This window comes from Cuculus canorus, chromosome 3 (assembly GCF_017976375.1).
Source record: "Cuculus canorus isolate bCucCan1 chromosome 3, bCucCan1.pri, whole genome shotgun sequence".
NCBI lineage: Eukaryota > Metazoa > Chordata > Aves > Cuculiformes > Cuculidae > Cuculus > Cuculus canorus.
Window position 1 is genome coordinate 76,776,842 of NC_071403.1, and position 18,925 is coordinate 76,795,766.

The window sequence follows — 18,925 nt, forward strand, 5'->3', positions numbered from 1 at the left end:
CAAGTAATTTTACTGTATTTTTTCTCCAAAAAAGCATAGAAAAACACAAGTTATCATTCCTGAAGTTAACCTCAAGGGCATTTATTTTTGAAACAAGCTAAAACAAAAATATTTCATATCAATAAAATGCCAGTCCTCAGTAACTGTGCAAGCCAAATGCTTATTTTCGTGACCGCTTGTGTTCTATGAGCAACACAACCAGTCTGTTCCAAAGGAACTTTATTTCCTTTGCATATGACTTGCAAAATAAGTCCTTCAGCCTTTTGCGCAGAACTGCTAGAGAAGGCAGGCTGTGGCAGCTGGGGATGTTCAGCATGCTCTCAAAGAACTCTTTCCACAGGTCAGCATTGGCAAGCCTGTAAATGAACAAAAAACCGCACACATAGTATTTCTAAATTCAAGCTGTTAAAACATTCTTTCCTATATTCATCCTGCTCCCTCCCCAGTTAGAGGCTGGAGAAGCTGCAGGCATTGCTGTAACATAATGCAGTTTCCATTGTGGCATGCTGCTTAATGAACCAGTGGGATTTTCAGTCACTAGTTGCTGTTCCCTCCTTCCAGGCAGCAAGTAGCCAAAGATGCCGTGCAATTCACCACGTCCACTGCCAAAACACTTCCTGTGCTTCAGACAGTGAATTTTATGAAGCGGCTCCCATGCACTGAACACCCACAGATTTTAGGGCACCAAGAAGTGCACAGAACACTGCAAGCTGTATAGAAACCAACCCCAAACAAACCTGGTAGTAATGATGTGTCTTTCTAGAGAAGGGAAGGTTTTGAAAAGATTTGACACTAACCTTCTGAAGGCTCCCTCAGGCTTCCAGATACCATTTTCATTTTTCACTCGCATGTAGGTACCAAAGAGCATACAGTAGACCGTTGCTGCAACGCCAAAGTAGTCTGTCTAAATAAAATATACACAGATTTCACATTAAAAATGTATTGAGACCACAAAATATTAGCTGAAAAACACTCTGTGGAGCCAACAGGGTAAGCTCTGTAAGAAAGTGGTTCACAATCGTGTTTTAAGGCAATAAGCTGAATCTACAAGCTTTACTACAAAGTCTAATATTTCTACACACTATTCATTCACGCTGCATGTATGCAGTAAGTTCGAAACATTTAGGCTGTCTATGCAATCTCGTACCTGGTAATTCCACGGTTTCTGAGTCAGCATTTCAATGCACTGAAATCCAGATGTTTCGCACTTTGCAGTAAATGCTGTTCCTTCAGGAAACAGTTTCATGTCTATGCTCTGTCCCAAGTCAATGAGCGTCAGGCCATGAGAGAGACCATCTATGTCACAAGTATCATTGTCCAGAAACCTTCAATCACGACATGAAATAATCACATAAGTATCAAGGTTATGATGTCATGATATGGTGGCATCTCAGGTAGCAAAGGGAAATACTTGCCTTTCTCCAAGTATGAAATTGTCAGGCTTAATGTCACCATGAATGATTTTGCAGCTGTGGAGCTCTTCCACCATATGAAGAATTTTTACAGTAAAGTAGATTACAAGTGCTTGAGGCATCACCTTCTCAGGAAGCTTTTTGTAAATGTTTATGGTATTCTGTAAGCAAAAAAAAAATAGGGAAGAACCATCAGCCACACAGAAACAACTTGATATGGATTACAAGTCCATGTTGATTAACGCAGAATATCATCAAAATGAAAATGGATATCCCAATAAAGTGGAGAGTAGAGGATATATGAATATTGTACTGTAACAGCACTCCAAAAACAATATAGGTGTTCCAAAGCACAACCTGGTCACACTTACTAGCAATGTTCCATAGTTGTGGAGCTCACCAACCAAAATGCTTCCATTTTGAAAGAAATGAGCAGAATAAAAGTGGATGTAGAGATGGCGTATGCTTGGATTGAGCCTTTCTGCCAGCTGTGTTGCTATATAGAACTCCCAGGGGTTGGCAGGCTTCTGGACCTGTAACCAAAAAGCTGATTTACTAGGAAGATCTATTAGCATTAAAGCAGAACTTCTTCTCAAATTTTTTTTTTCTTTTTTTAAATGGCAGACTAGGCATTTTTCCTCTTGATCAAATAAAATAAGTATATGTACAGTAACCTCAGGTCAATACGCTCAATGATTGATCCTCCTGAATCAAGACTTCAATTACATGTGACAATTTCATTCTTGCTTACACACTCTTGTGCTATTTAAAATGTCAGCCTTCCTGCAACATGAATGTTTCTGTTGGCAAGAGACATTTTGTGTAAGAGGGAAGGCTTTTGAAGTCAAATCAGGAAAATCTTTCTGATTCCTTCTCCTACTGGTTTCCCTGCTACACTGAATACCTGACACTCAAAAATCCCTTAAGCTACCTCTCCACACTAGAAAGCTTTCATAAGTGAAGGTGTTACACTGGAAAGATTTTTTGCCGAAAGATTAAATCTTACAGAAGAGATCCACAAAGATTCCAAAAGCAGATCTGATGTGGAGAGGCAAAGGGGATGTGCGTGTTGACAACTCAACCACATAACCATGTTTCAGCCCAACTGTAGTAACTGTACACGTGCCTTCCCAGTCAGCAGCAGATGCAGGATTGCATGACCTCGTATAACCCTCATGGGCTGAGCTGACCTCACAGTTGCACAGACTTCCCTTTTGGCAACGATTCCGATGTAAACACATGCTATCATCTGTTGCTGATTCCTACACAGAAGTAGCCTGGAAGAAGTCAGGGCAAAGTAGAGAGGGAGCTGCTCAATCTACAATTGCCATCAAGACAAGGTTGTTTATTAATAGAACTGTACCAGAGAGATATCGTCCAGCAAAGGCTACGTCAGAGCCAGCTGCTACCAAACAGGCTGTCTGCACAAAGTGCAAAAACGCTTGTGGAAAGCTAGTAGGCACGTATCTGGAACAGAGTGGCCCTTTCAGTGTGATCTAGTAGCCAGGGCAGTTTTATAATCAATCCAGATACATGTTCATTTGCTGTGGACTTGGAGCACCCGCACAAGTAGCTGCCTTTGTTCGCTAAGAAAGATAGCCTGGCTGCAATTCTTACTCCTTAGGGTACTTGTGACTACTTTATAAAGATGAAAAGGCAAGTCAAGAAGATAAATAACTTCTCACATAGAATCGATCAGACATCATGGCACTCAATCTGAACAAGGCCTTGAGGACAGGCCAACATGCTTTACTTCATATTTATAAATACAAAAACTCATCAGAATCCATCCAGGGTAGGTGTCATTACTACAAGATTCAGGAATTTTCCAACAATATTCTGAATCAACACTACTTACCTTGAATATTACTTTCTGATTGTTTTTAGAGTTATTTGCATCCAGAAAGGAAGCCTGATAGACTTGAGCAAAAGCTCCCTCTCCCACCAAGCAGTCCACATGGAATGAGGTGGAACCTTTAAAAGATTAACATCATCAAGTTCTACTTGCAAACTTCACAGAAGAGACATCACTACTCAGAAAAGAAAAAAGCAAAAAAGCACCAGCCTATAAGGGTTATTGTTTTAACTCAAGTGCTACTCTTTCTCAACAAGTCTCTTCTTGCTAGCCAACCTTTCTATAGAAGACAGCCTGTTCTCAACTCCTGAGAACAAGAGTGCCACATAATAAAAATCAGTGTTTCTATTTCAGTCTGACTCCCTGGAAGTAATCAGATTCCAAAGTGCATTTCTTAAAAAGCAAACACTAATGTTTAAGTCATACAAGTGTGTTGCAATTACTGTCATACAGATTTAGTTGACACAGGACCGATGCTCTATACAAAGTCTGAGAGTTGTGTCACAGTTTACTAGGAAAGGAAAACTTGGAAAACTCCCTACTCAGAATGCCTAATAAAAAATGCTTATGCTACAAAAAAACAACAACAACAAAAAAACAGGTTTAATTTCAAAACTGAGGTTTAGATATTCTGGAAGCTATCTGGACATACACGCAAGTAAAGTGAATTAGAAAAATACTTCAGAGGTTCCCAGAATAACTGCAAGAAATGCTTTAAAGTGAAATGTTTCAAGTAGCTTTTACCCAGTGGGAGGTTAGCTTTCGGTCTGATGGACGGAAGAGTGGATTTCCATTCAAAGTAGTCGGCATAGGTGTGGAGTGGTTTAGGAAGCTCCGATAAGAATTTGCAAATCAATTCCTTATCCCAAGGGTTCTCAACAAGAACTTTATGGAAAGAAGAAACATATTTAAGAATAGTGTCACTTCAAAGAGGTAACACAAGCTTATACTTGAATGAGCGTTACCGATTTTAAAGATAAACAAACAAAACCCACACAAAATCAGAGGGATAAGTTACATATTCCTCAATTTTGACAATCCGACTTTTATAGTTATGTCTTTCCTGTTAAATTGCTCAGAAAGACATGTCTCTGAAGCATTTGAGGTTCAACTAGTGAGGAACCCTCAGGCACTTCCGAGTACTCCTGTACTTTAGAATATCTTTGGCATCATGTGATGCAGGTATGACCTACACTTTCTCACATCACTTGTACACAAGAAGTGATCTCCTTGCAGGAGCAACAAGACAGTTTGCTTGCTGCAGTGACCATGACCACCTTGATGTTGGAACAAAGCACTGCTGCAAGAATATGACAATGTTCCAGTCTCAGACTTGACAGAAAGAACAGGTACCTGCAGGTCTAACAATCCAAGCTGTCCTGTCCTGCTCAGTTCCAGACAGCTTTTCACGGGAAATTTTGTCCACCCCAACAGATGAGGAATATTCAGTTCTGTTCATGGCAGTCTGCTCATGTAATCTTTGAGGAGAAACTATAGCAATTCCTTGAACTCCGTTTCCTTGTTTCAAGACATTTCCTTGAAGCATTCCTTGTTCTGCTATGTGTTCAAGAGCAGGGCTACATATTTAAACCAAATATTATTAGTTTACAGTATTGCCATGGTATTTTTTGCATCCTGAGTAAGCAAAACTGTAACAAATATCTGCGCTTTAACCTTGGCCATAACCAATACAGAAATTAATAAAATGGACGTTATTTAAGAAAACACGATCTGGTTATATTGGTCTTAACTCTGGAGAGTTGCTAAACCCATAGTCTAGTAACTCTCAAGTTCATCAGCCAATAAGTTCAGCCAATATTGAAAAGAAAGCAGTAGGTTTATATAAGCAACCATTAAAACTTCCTGGATGGTTAACTTTTAATTTAAACATGTTAGAAAAAAAATTAGATCATAGGAGCATTTTCAGGAACTTGATCAACATACCCAGGTTCATTCACTCCACAAAGTGCTGAGATGTATGCTAAGCAGTTAGTCTGACCCAAACATGTCAGCTCTAGATTACTTGGAAAACTTGAATCAAGAGCAGCACAGCAGACAAAGATTTTCCCAGCACTCTCAAGTCTCAAAAACCTTAGCAAGTCACGACATACCTCAGCTTCTTAGCTTTTTTCTGATAGTGCAGTTCTTCAGAAAACTCCAAATCCATTTGCAAGTCATCCCTACGGGCTGAACAAAAGGAGTAGCAACAATAGCAAATGTTTTTCCCAAAAGGTAAGCATACTTAGAGTATCCTCCAATATAAGAGGGTTAAGTCATGCTGTAGCTGTGAAAATTGCCGTGGTATCACAACAGCTAGAACTGAACAAGCCTATTTTAAAATACATCAGGAAAGACAACAGCTTGATTTCTTAGAGAGTGTATTCCAAGACTAAAGAGGAACAGACAAGCATAAAGGTGCCTCCAGAAGAAGGTGATGCTGGGACTTAAGTCAACTTTTTTACTCTTTACAACTTTGGAACAGTTCAGAACAGCAGCTCAACAGCACAGTCAAAGCCTCTCTTGTCCCTTGCCACCTTCTCTTATTCCCCCAATTAAAAATTCTTGGAAAGCTTACGTGCTGAGCTAGCCCATGCTCCCAGCTGCTGTTCTGCAAGGAACGCATACTTAAAAGTAGCAGCAGTGGGAGTCAGACCTACATGGTATTTGGCAAGGCCTGCAAGGTGAGCAGGGCACAGAAACAGAATTATGCAGTACTCAATTAGATGCTCTCAACGCGAAGTATTCATTATTTCACCTTTGTCCTCCAAAGCTTGTCGTGAACGACCTGACAGGTAATTAAATGGTGTTGATACAAGCTGGGCAGCTCGTGCAAAGTCTTTTGTGTTGTTTGGACTGGGAGCTAAAGTTTTATTGCTACTTGGTACATTCCACACCGTATAATCATCCCTCAAGAACTCCGATGTCCCTGTTTCTTCCTAGACAGGAAAACAAATATATAAAGATTTAAAAATAAGCCATTAGAACTATCGTGCCAGAGCCACACTGTAACCTACTAGCAACCCCTGCAGTCGGTTTTGATAACGTTGCGTCTGCGTGTGTTAACTTACAATATCAAAAACATAAAGTAACAGCAACTTCAGGTTTACATAGTTTTATATCAGATCTGAATGTGGGCAATAACTAATACTACAGCTAAATGCTAGGTAACAAAGAAATTGCCATAGAAGAGTGAAAAAGCTTATCTCATTACTTAGTGATTACTTATACACAAGCAGACTGAATTTGTACACATCTCCTTGGCTACCAAACTGTTTTAATAGCCACTAACAGCTAAGTATCTCTTGCTCTCTGTTCTTCCTTCTCCAAACATCAAATCCACACATCAGCTGCAGTCAGATTTGTTCTAGAGATTGAGCTCTCCACTACCAAGCTCCTAGAAGTTTTGTGAAAACTAAAAACTGATAAAGTTCATTCCATTGTTTGGAAATGAGAAAGGCTATTTAAAGTTCAGCTAGGTATCAGTCACAAGAATATTGCAGGACTGGGATAGAATAAAGATTAAAAAACCCACCTCCAATATCCCTATAAAAACATAACTCATTTTTCAAGGCTCATTCTTGCAGTAAAACCAAACACTCACTTCTGTACTCACTGTACAGTCAGTCAAGGGGCGTTTTCCAATAGTTCTGAGCTCTTCTGATTTGTTTTTATGCTGTGGGATCCTGACAAAACAGGTAGTTTAGAACAGCTTTTCCCCAGAAGCTTTCCCAAGCAGAGTGATCATAACAAAGACTTGTTGTTTTCAAATTTTTTTTTAATTCTTTTTTTTAAGGAATCCCATTTGCAGAAGTTGCAGTAGCTCAAAGGAACAAGCTATGCACAGTTATCCAGAAAATTAAGCATCTCAAGAACACAATCCAAACAGGAAAGTTGTGCAATTCCATAGAGAAGCAACTACAGCTTTCTCATGCCACTTCCACACAGCTGCTGGTGACTGTATTCAAGCCAATCCTGCATTAGCAGGCACTGCAGAAATATATGGAATAGAATCAATCCTGTGTGTAATTCTTAATAAACAGAACTAACTGTTACTTTTTTCCTTCTTACCCATTGTTTTCTTTTTCATTCTCATCTTCAAAGATAGAAAATGCAGGCACGACAGGGGCAACAATATTAGGTTTTGGACTTCCATCAGGATCTTGAAAATAAAAGATAACCATTATTTTCTTCACCCAACAAAGATTATGTGGACAGTCACATTTTCACCCCTAACCAGGCAACTGATGGGCATGGCTACATTCAGCTAGACCAGAAGCATCCTCAGAACTGCCACTCAAATCATCTCTCCCATAAGTTCTTGCAAATGTGGAAGATTTTTCCATCTCAAAACCAAGACTGGTCAGGAGTACAGAAGCCTCTTTGGCTGTGTCTGACCAGCTGTGAAATGTCTCTGTGCTCACGGTTACAAGCTGGTGCTACTGCCTGGTTTTCAGACAATTTTAACTGTTATAAGCTGGCAATTCAGCTACTAACACGTAGCTTGCAATATGTTTTAGAAATGCACTTTACTCACATGAAGTACCAGCTGTGCCCGTTTCGAAGTCAGGGTTTAAACTGACTTATTCAAGTAACTTATTCAAATACACACAATAAGCTTCCTAACAGTAAAATATTTCTGCCTGTCTCAGATTGTGCATCAAAATTTAGAACCTGACAATAAATTAAATCATCATGAAAGAAGTAAATTAAATCACCATGCTTCTTCACACCTACTCAATTACCAGAAATGGTGGGAGGAGTAAGTGGGAAATAAAAGTGAAATGTCATGGACTGAAAAGATAAACAGTACACACCACTTTTTCTGCAAAAGATTTCAAATTGCTCCTCGCTTTCTTCAAGAGGATATGGTTCAGGCAAGATGGGTGTTTGAAACATATCCATGAGAAATCCTTAAAAAAAAAAAGATGGAAATAAAACTCACAGGAATATCACCTCCAGTAAAAGAAATTTTCAGAGGTTTTTCCAGTGTGTAGTAGTCAAATCGAACACCAATTCATTGTAACATCCCTATCATTTCTCAGTTGTCAATTATTCCTTCATATTGCATTTCAATCCTCCAGAAGACTGAAAAAACACAGAAAGACCCAACTTGTCCAACATATACTTGTTTTTTGACCTCTTCTTTTGCTTCCTCTTCAAGATGAGATTTCAAGTTCTCCTTAATCTTCCTAGATGCTTGAAAAACTAATGAATAATACCACAAGATTTTTGGGTTTTTTTTCCTTTTAGATACATATTCAGCTGCAGCAGTTTACTACGTGTTAGTGGTTAATGGGCTTACTATCAAAACAGAACAACATTGCAGAAGAGCACAAATTGGATAAAATGGTACTAGGATATTATTACTCCACGTCTGACATCAGAAATATAGTTGTGATTTCCCTGTTAGGATTTTGAAAAGGCAAATGTTTTGAATCGACAATGTCCGTTAAATAATCAAAACCCCTTGTTTCAGCTTTGGGGGAAACTCAACATCAACCAGAGTTGATTTATTAACTTCCTAACATTCTTCCACATGAGTTTATTGTGGGTCTTCAGCTCAGACACAGGAATCCCTGACTGTACTGACAAAAGCAGCTCGGAGATCTTGCTGTTCAGTGAAGCCTGGCAGGCATATCACCAGTGACTTATCCAGGATTTTACAAGATGTGGCTGCTGGGATGTTATTAAAGCATCTGTTTCTGGTCAAAAGCTTTGGGTCATCCAGACAATTGCAAAAGAATACCAAGTTAACTTTATTTTCCTTTTTAATTGAGTGGTGCACATGTCCATCACTAGACAGCCTCCTTGCATATTTGCCCATTGAAATACCAGGGAAGATCCTATTAACTCCAGTGGAACTAGCATGTTATACCAGATGCTTACCCAATGCTTCTTTTGTATGAACTGTAGGTGAAGGTTGCACTTTGAAGGGCGTTGCCGGCATTGTTCCTCCCAGTGAGGTGTTTGGAGTAGCTTGAGAAGCATTTCCAGAAGCAAAGGAAGAATTCCCAACCCTAGATGCTACAAAAGAGAACAGCAAGATAATTTCTGAAGCAGGCTTCCTTGTTTATTAACCTTTCATTAGCTAGCAAAATGTTCGTAAGAGAAGTAAACAAGATGAGTAGCAGAATGAAAAAACAGAATTTTTTGAAAGATTTTGGCTTGCTCAGAGATCCGCATGGCAGGTTCCCTAGCAAGACTGCCCTGAAGGGCAAGACAGACCTTGGATAGCTGGGTGGCCTCTGAGGACTCTGCCTTCAATTTATTGGAACGATCCCTTCTCACACAGAAAGTCAAGCAGGCAGGAAGCCAGCAAGGACAAACAGCAAACTCCAGATCAAGCTTGAATAAAAGGAATTGCACAAAAGGTGGAAATAGGGACTGGCTCTATGGAAAGGATATAGAGACGTTGCCCAAACATGCAGGGATGGTGTTAGGAAAGTCAAAAAGCTTAACTAGGGTTGGAACTAGTAGCCACATGCTATTGATACCCAGCCAGTCTTTATCAAAACTTGGCTTATTACCTTCCTTCACATCTGCAGAAGTAGGTAGTCCACTGGATCTCTTGTTAGGGTGCCTTCAAAGGAAAGATTAAGAACATGAGCTCAAAATAAAAGCTATTATATAAGTTCCAGCTTCAGTTCAAGACTTAGCAGCAATGCACTCTAAGCAGTAAGGATGTCTTTCCCAGTCTAGAACCGAGATAACATGACAGACAGCAACTACTGATGCTAATTTTTAACCCCATCATTGACTCTTTTTAGCCACATAAATGAAGCAAGCGAGAAATCCTTTAGAATATTATTAGAGAAAGTTTCTTACACAGTTGCTACAGGTATAAAACCTGAAAGGCAGTAGTCTTTTAAAAATGTTAAAATGCTGGCATTAAATATTCTGATAGTTTGCCTCCAGGTAACTCCATGACTGAATGACAACTGGTTCCATTTCCTCTTGTTAGCCAAGCGTATGCATACATGCTTGCTTTGCCAACCTAAGTTTGTCCCTCTGCCCTCCAGTTTTCTTTACAGTATTAGCTAAGCTACATCAGGAAGAGCACAGAAGATAAATATGAGCACTTCTTTTTTTCTCTAAAGAACTTCAGGGACAAGATGTAACATATGGGATCTGCATGAACTGAGCATATCTCCCGTTGTGTATTTCTGGCATGCCAGGAACAGCATCACTGAAGAATGACTTCAGTTACACACTGAATTTGTTCTTAGTCATTACAACTAAAAGACAGTATTAAAGGAATTGAAAACTTAAATAGGGACTGTAAATTACTCAAGTTTGATCCATGTCTAAATATTGGTTGCCACAGGCTACTTCAGATTTTTATTTTCAGAAGAGAGACTTTCTTTAGTCAGTTCTCAGCTGAAGCATAGATATGGAAGGCTGCATAATTTGCAGAGCAAGAATTAGCCTGTTTATACGTACTGTTCTTCAGTGCACCAGTTAAGAGCCGAATCAGGATGTGTCTGTTCCCGAGCCAAAGCATTATTGAATGGAGGGTGTAACAAACTGTTGCGAAGTTCTCCAAGCTCTAGCTGAGTTTTGACTGCATCATTCTTATGTGTTGCTTCCCACAGGGAGGTTGATGTCATCCAGTGGCCAACAGGATTCACTGACTGCAGTGGAAGAGAAGTGGATGATAAAGTACTTGATTGAGGTTGGTCTGGCACCACATTTTGGGTTTTTTGCAAATCTGAACTTTGACAAGATGCCATCCAGTTCGGCTGTAGAGCTGCACTGGGTGTCACATGTGGATGCACCTTTAGAGATGAGAAATGTTCTTTTACACTCAAAAACCCATATACAAGTATAGCCATTGCTATTTTCCCTTTTAATTCTGCATAACTAGAACAGCTTTTCACACATAAGAGAACTTTCATATGCAACTAAAAACTAAATCGTGGAGAAGCAAAAACAAACTTTTCTGTTTATCAATTAAAATATATTTAATCAAGTATTAATGTTATGCGAGGTGTCTCTTCTAGTCAGGTATTGCAACCTGAATTCCAGATTTAGTGAACTCTGGTAACCGTCTAAAGCATGGTTAAGTTTCATGAGATAGAATCACAGAATCATAGAATCATTTAGGTTGGAAAAAACATCTAAGACCATCGAGTCCAACCGTAAACCTGACATTGATGAGTCAACCACTAAACCATGTCCCTAAGTGCCACAAGCACAAGTCTTTCAAATATCTCCAGGGATTGTGACTCAACCACTTCCCTGGGCAGCCTCTTCCATTAGTGGACAACTCCTTCTGTGAAGAAATTTTTCCCAATATCCAGTTGAAACATCCCCTAGCACAACTTGAGGCCATTTCCTCTTGTCTCATCACTTATCTCTTGGGAGAAAAGGCAAACAGCCACCTCGCTACAGCCTTCTTTCAGGTAGCTGTAGAGAGTGGATAAGGTTCCACCTCAGCTTCCTCTTCCCCAAGCTAAACAATCCCAGTTCACCCACCCGCTCCTCACAACCCCTATGCTCCAGACCCTTCCGCAGCTCTGTTGCTCTTCTCTGGACATGCTCCAGCGCCTCAATACCTTTCTTGTAGCGAGGGGCCCAAAACTGAACACAGGACTCAAGGTGCAGCCTCACCAATGCCAAGTACAGGGGGATGATCACTTCTCTGCTCCTGCTGGCCACACTATGTCTGGTACAAGCCAGGATGCTGTTTGGCCTTCATCACCTGGGCACACTGCTGGCTCGTATTCAGCTGGCTGTTGACTAATGCCTCCAGGTCCTTTTCTGCTGGGCAGCTTTCTAACCATTTGTCCTGAGCCTTTAGAGTTGCATGGGGTTGTGGTGGCCCAAGTGCAGGACGCAACACTGAGCCTTGTTGAACAGCTGGCCTCGGCCCACTGATCCAACCTGTCCAGATCTCTCTGTAAAGCCTTCCTTCCCTCAAGCAGATCAACATTGCCACCCAATTTGGTGCCATCTGCAAAGTCACTCGATCCCCCCATCTAAATAATTGATAAAGATATTAAATAGAATCAGCCTCAACACTGAGCCCTTGGAAGCATCACTTGTAACCAGCCACCAACTGGATAAGTTCATGAAGACCTAATTACCGCACATACTTACCATAGTCTTATTTGGTTCAGCTGATGTTGTAGATGCTGGTTCCAGTCTAGTTTCCTCCAAGTTTTTGGTGAGCTGGGTGAGCTGTTCCAGCTTCTGCTGCAGGGCTTGCAGTTCAAGGACAGCTGATTCTTTTTTCCTCATGCAGTCTCTCTCTTCTTCTTCTAAGGATTAAACAATGATATTAAGTGAGACAGTTAATCAGTACCCAAATGAGTGCCTCAATACAGACATTATGAGGCTGCTCAAATTTTAAAATTTATATATATATAGATATATATAGTCTGTGGAACTGCAGGATGCGACTCAGGTCTAGAGGCATAATTTTGGGAGATTTCCCACAGGATTCTGTCTAACCTCGCAGCCCTCATCCCTCAAGGGAGGGCTGCCCAACTTTATGTCAGCAATGGCTTGACAACCAGCAGCAGCCCAAATGCTTTTTAGCAGAGTTCACGTGCTAGCCTACCTTTCACCTTGTGTGTACTCGTGATGCCAGACACAAATACTTGTTTTAAGAATGCATTAGCATCTTCCACTGAATCTCTCCCTTTTCCACTGAGTGGAGTTTATCCATTCCTTCCTTTACCAAACGAGATAATTACTTCTTTCATCCAGCAACACCCCCTGGCAACTTTACCCCCCCTCCCCTTCCTATGAAAGGTCAGATACACAACTAACTCCCTCTGGAACAGTTGCTCTTTATTTGCACTGAGTTTTGGTTTTGCTTCTCTAGGACTTAATTTTTCTATTTGATAGCCCATCTACTTCCTCTCCAACATGTCATCATTCAGCAAACAAAGGTTTTACCTCTTAATACAAATTTTGCCTTGAGACCATCCCAGCTACAAGCATCACTGACTATCTAAGGGGCATCCCATGGCGGCGTTTTGTCAAGGTTAAGCGAAGACAGAGTGCTGCTTTCTTTGCTGCAGTGTGTCTCTAATTGACACAGACAAATTGTAGCATCGTATGTAACCATGTGACAGTTTAAAGCACACTCTGGGTGCTTTCTGATCACAGCCTACCAAGATACCCTCGATCTGGAATGACAAGTGGCAGAAAGCTGCAGCTGGAACTCACATCGGGGTAACTAATACAGCTAAGAGTTGCTTATACTTCCCTTCCATTTCTCAGAAGAAATACCACTCTAAGACAACCTAGGCTTCAAAACGCAAACCAAAGAGCTGAGCTTAAAAAGTAAATATTGATGTCGTTATTCAGCATATTACCGGATGCTTCCAAGCTCACCCCACCCTATTCCTGTACAGGGACGCTAACTTGGGCTTTGAGAGAGTTTTCAGGTTTCAATAGAGAAGTTGAAAACAAATGAATGCAGCCAGTTTTCCAATATAATAATGATTCTGAAACAGATAGAAACAGAAGAATACCCAATTCTTGCTGTCTTCTGAAGCGCTCATATTTCTTGAAGTATCTCTTGGCTCTTAGCTCCTCAAATGAAAGTTCAGAGCCTTCACATATGAGCAGGTTTTTATCATACATGGCAACCTGCTCACATTCAGCAACAGCAGATGACGACTTAGGAAGAACTTCAGATTTGGAGATGAACGTAACGTACTTTCTGTGGGGAAAAATAATGAAAAAAAATTCTATTCAAGTTTATTTGGTTTAATTTTCCCACAGTCTGTCTTAAAAAAAAAAAACAAATACTTACACTTCTTCTCTTCCACCAGAAGAAGAAACCTGAGCACCAGCAGAATTGGGACCCTAAAGCAGGGCAGAAAAAATAAAAAATAAATAAGAAAGAATTCCAGTATGCTATTTAACCATCCATTTTGACAAGATCAGCAACCAGAAAGCCCCCAGTATTAAATTCCATTTGAAGAGATGACAGTTCAGACCATGAGCATGCAAGAACAGATCAGAAAGAGCTATATGAGCCCTTAGAGCCTGAGGAAGTTTGTCCTGAAGAATTAACTGTGTAAGTTTGCTTCAATCTCCGAGAGCTTTTGGAAGACAAACAAGATCCCAGAGAACTGAGGCAGTTAGATGTAGTTCTGTAAACTGCAGTCCAGCAGGACACTAGAACTAATTGACTAGGTAGTGTCTATTCAAAACAATAGGAATGCAAGTTACAGGTCACCTGAGTTTGTTAAGAACAGACTGGATGACCTGACCAGATTTCTTTCTTTGACAAGCTATCCAGCCTCAGGACAAAGGAGCAAGCAGCTGACATAGTAAGTTTTAAGCTCTATTCCATCATCTAAGATATCTTTCAGCATTGGCAGGCAATACCAAACAGAAAGAGCCATGAGTACTTTAGAAAACAGTACCAAGTCGAGAAAGGTTACATCATTTTCCTACTCGCAGTCTTTCAGTCTTTAATTTCACCCCCATTCACCTTTCATCTGTCAGTAAATTTTAACCAGCTTTATCAAACCTCAGAAGAATGAGTGTTCTATTCTGGCATTTAGCTAAAAGGAGTTATAAGTAGTATGGCTTCTTTTGTTGTCATTTTATTGTGGGAACTACAAAGTTAACTGAAGATGTCTACAAAATATGAACAGAACCTCACCTGGAACTTGTTAAGAGACTGACCTGTCAAGATACAGAGGGGCTCGTGAACTGTGATAAAGTCATATCCTACTTGTTTCCAAGCCCAACAGGCTGAGTTCTACAAGAAGCCAGCATCCCACTAAGGACCAGCCCAGAAACTTCTCTTCCTCTGACATTGTATTTTATTTGGTTTTTAAAGAGTATTTAAAGAAATAATTTGAATTTCACAACAATTCAGTGTAGTTTCCAAGGAGTATGACTGGCACTGCATCTATTGATAATATTATTCCTCTAAAGGATGCTAACCAGCTGGATGGATTGCTCTTTAGCTATCATTCTGGAAATACATCAAGTGACTAAAAAGTGTGTCCCAGAGATATTTCCGTGAAAATATGACGCTTACAGCATAAAAACCATCAGAAACATTTGAGATGCATCAGATATGCTTACTACATTTTATCTTTTTTATTCAGCCAAGCTCATCGATCTAAATTTTATGCGAAGGCACCACATTTTTCCCCACAACTTGCAAGCTGCTACTAACACTCATTTACCTGATTTTTGCAAGCATACATTGGGTCATTAAGATTTGAAACACTTTTTCGAGGAGCCATTTGATTTGCAGCATGCGAAGTTTGAAGTGGTTTTATAACAGCAGAACCTAGGGCAGATAATACATTTTTGCATTAATGAGCAGAAATAATTTTCTTATTTATGAATTTCTATTAACTTTAAGCATTGGAAAACAAATATGTCTTTTTGAATACACTCCCCTTAAGAATCTTAAATATGGCCAGGAAAAGAGGGGAAAAAAAATTAGTTTCTACAGGAAACTTATTTTCTTCAGTGACAAAACTCACTGCTTGAGGTAAAAGATTCGTAAAATCATAGAATCCTTAAAGTTGTAAAACATCTCTAAGATCTCCCCGTCCAACCATCAGCCCAATACCATGACGCCTACTGAACCACGTCCTGAAGTATCTACACACTTTTTGAACACCTGCAGGGATGGAGACCCCACCACTTCCCTGGGCAGCCTGTGCCAATGTCCAACCAGATTCATCTAATGGAGCTACAGCTCATAGAAAGATATCTTTAGCCTCACCTTGCAAAGGAGGATTCTGAGGATCATAATTCTGCAGCCAGCTAAAATGCAAGAAATATCAGTTATTATCATTAAGCCACCAGTCCCTCAATCCTCCCCACCTCCCAGGAATCTTTTATTTCCTTGACCTGTCATCATGTCTTAAAATATAACACTAAAATACTTGTGTCAATAACAGGACACTTATTATTGTACACGGACATACCCTGTCAGCTTTGCATTCTCAAGAATTAAAAACCCCGTCATCAGCAGCAACATACAGAAATCGTGTTCTTGTATTATCATTGCCAGAGAGAATGCACATACATCATCATGACAAGCATATCTCTAGTCCTTCCAACAGCCTAATGCTAAACTCCAACAGGCACCCACTCTCAGCTAAATACTGTGTGATAAGGACGAGAAACTGGGTACACTCATTACTAGCAATATATCCCCAAGGTGGACTAAAAAATCCAGCTCAGATCAGGAACTGGACCTCACTGCAGTTTCAACTATGGACGAAAACCAAAATCAAGGAGGATCCAACCCAAGCAGCAGCTCAAGTATGCATTCATCTGGCTTCATCAAGGGAAGCACAGGCAGCTACAGGGTGAACTACAGCCAAATACACTCTGGAAAGCACAGGGATATCCTTAAGTGGAAAAGCTAGGTGCCTTTTGCATGGCAAACTTGCTTGAGCTTCCAAATAATGAAGCTCACACACAAAATTCCCAAGTTAGGCTGCCCAAAGCAGGACAGACCAGGCTACACATCTTTATAGTTTTGATCTACTGAAAAGAAACTAGAAAGGAAACTAATTAAGGGATTTTCTTTCGAGGTGCTACTTCACTGAAGACATCTTGGCATAGTTTTACTCAAAACATCCAACAAATATTGAACAGCAAAGCAGCATTGTTAAGCTTGTATCTACCTTTCACGAAAACAATAATTGTTCTACCTCTGCTACCGCACAGGGCACATATACAGCTATCTGAATAGCTCAACAAGTGAAAGCCATGTCAGAATTACCAATACAGTTGTTGCAAGTTCTCTCCGGGCTGTGCTTGGTTGTGAAGTCCTTTTTGAAGGACAGTTTCCGCACACTGCACATTGCCTTCATTTACAAGCTGCTGAGCCCAAGCAACATAGAAGTTTGATGCCTTTGCACCAACACCCTGTCCATACAGGTAGTCAAAATATTGGCATGGAGAACTGATGAACTCTGCCTGCAAAAGATAGAGATGCATAAACCATAAGCACTTTCAAAAACATCCAAGGATGTTACAGGCAAAAAAAACCCAATAATGTTTTCTTAGTTACCTTTGTAAGAACGCGTTTTTTCTTAAGGTAAAACCAATTGGTAGAGAAGATACCTCTCACAAGCCAAACAGCTTAATAACACAGCTTTTAAAACATACGCTATCCTACAGCAGGACTGAAAAGTTCTCCGAGGGCCTGGAGAGAGCAACATATCTGAATTCCATGCCACATCCCTGTGGTACCCTTTTCCTCCCACAACTATTTGCAGTCACAGAACTAGAGAACAGTGGGACAACTTTAATTTTTTAGGATATTTGAATTCCCAGAAAAGCATATACCTACCAGCTTAATGCAGTAGTTAACAAATCGTGGATCTTGGTGGTACCTCTTGTCGCTTAAGAACACCTTCACAAGCTGCTCCAGGAGGCTGGGTAAGCGGCTTTGTTTTTCTGGTAGGGGAAGACATCCCTCTACCCACTGCACGTACCTGAAATACAAGCAAGTTACAATCCCATTGCACGACACAAGCAATGCTGACACTCAGCCACGGCCACACTCACCTGTCCCATGGCTCCAGCGGGTCAGTCCCCCGGTAATTCTGAATCTGAGCCTCATAGCTCCTGCAAAGCAAGGGCAGGGCAGGCTCAGCAACACTCCCTCTCCATGTGGGTATAAACGGGAGAGGGACAGATTTAAGCTTGATATAAGGGAGAATCTCTTCATCATGAGAATAGTTTAGATACTGGAACAGATTGCCAAGGGAAATTATGGATGCCCCATCTCTGGCGGTGTGTTCAAGGGCAGGCTGGATAGGGCCTTGGGCAGCCTTATCTAGTGGGAGGTGTCCCTGCCCATGGCAGGGGAGGTGGAATTGGATGGGCCTTAAGATCTCTTCCAACCCAAACTATTCTATGATTCTATGATTCACATAAGGCAGTGACACTGCCACGGCTTGGGCAAGCAAACCACTTTTGGGACAAAGACTAATAGGCCTGTCCCCTACCCCATACTCTAGGGCCCAAAGTTGAGGCCTGGGGAACCCCCTGCACCCCAGGGCCTAGCGCTGAGGCCTCCACCACCCCCATATACCCAGGCCCAAAACAGAGGTCTGACACCCCCCTACCCCGAGGCTGAGGCCTGCAAACACCCCACCTCCTCAAGCCTAAGGCTGAGGCCTGTGCCCCCCCGTATACCCAGGCCCAAGACTGAGGCCTGCACCCCTCCGTATCCCCAAGGCCCAAAGACTGAGGCCTGCGCCCCACCCCGTATCCCCAAGGCTGAGACCTGCGCCCCCTCACTGCCCCCCGCTCACCGCGCGGCCGCCTCCATCCCAGCCCGCCCCAACCGCTGCCTCCGATTCAAACCCGCGCCGCCTCCGCCATTGGCCGCCCCGCTCAGCCAATCCCGCGCGCTTCCCTGGAAGGCCACGCCCCCTCCGCAGGCCCATTGGGTCGCCATGGGCGGAGACCACGCCCCCTCGGCCGGGAGCTGGACCCCGGTGGCATCGCGGGGTCCCTTGCCAGGCAGAGCGAGGAAACTAGATCTACCAACGCGTTCCGCTTAAGCGGAGCCAAAGGGTGCGGGAGGCAGTGCCAGAGAGCATTATTCACTGAGCAAGCCTCGTTCTCCGCTTTGCTCGGGCTCTGTGCACACAAATAAACATGGAAATCATAGAATCACGAGGTTGGAAAAGACCTCTTG

The 18,925-nt window shown here is 41.5% G+C and overlaps 1 protein-coding gene across 3 annotated transcripts; it reads right to left on the reverse strand.

The window, feature by feature from the left end:
* Positions 1-82: 82 nt before the first annotated feature.
* On the reverse strand, positions 83-18,708 carry BUB1 (BUB1 mitotic checkpoint serine/threonine kinase). 3 transcript variants are annotated; one of them, XM_054064081.1, is made up of 25 exons: positions 18,537-18,708; positions 17,785-17,844; positions 17,567-17,711; positions 16,994-17,190; positions 15,983-16,023; positions 15,432-15,538; positions 14,036-14,088; positions 13,752-13,942; positions 12,367-12,527; positions 10,708-10,898; positions 9,795-9,847; positions 9,154-9,291; positions 8,082-8,177; positions 7,336-7,426; positions 6,869-6,950; positions 6,023-6,203; positions 5,379-5,454; positions 4,621-4,844; positions 4,012-4,152; positions 3,271-3,386; positions 1,784-1,945; positions 1,416-1,573; positions 1,148-1,325; positions 798-904; positions 83-356 (listed from the first exon to the last, which is right to left on the reverse strand). In XM_054064081.1, the coding sequence occupies exons 1-25, from the start codon at positions 18,680-18,682 to the stop codon at positions 161-163; spliced, it is 3,291 nt and encodes a 1,096-aa protein (XP_053920056.1). In that variant the 5' UTR covers positions 18,683-18,708; the 3' UTR covers positions 83-160. The 3 variants fall into 3 exon arrangements, with proteins under 3 accessions (XP_053920056.1, XP_053920055.1, XP_053920054.1); XM_054064080.1 differs by having other exon boundaries at positions 6,881-6,950; positions 10,708-11,042; XM_054064079.1 differs by having other exon boundaries at positions 10,708-11,042.
* Positions 18,709-18,925: the final 217 nt, after the last annotated feature.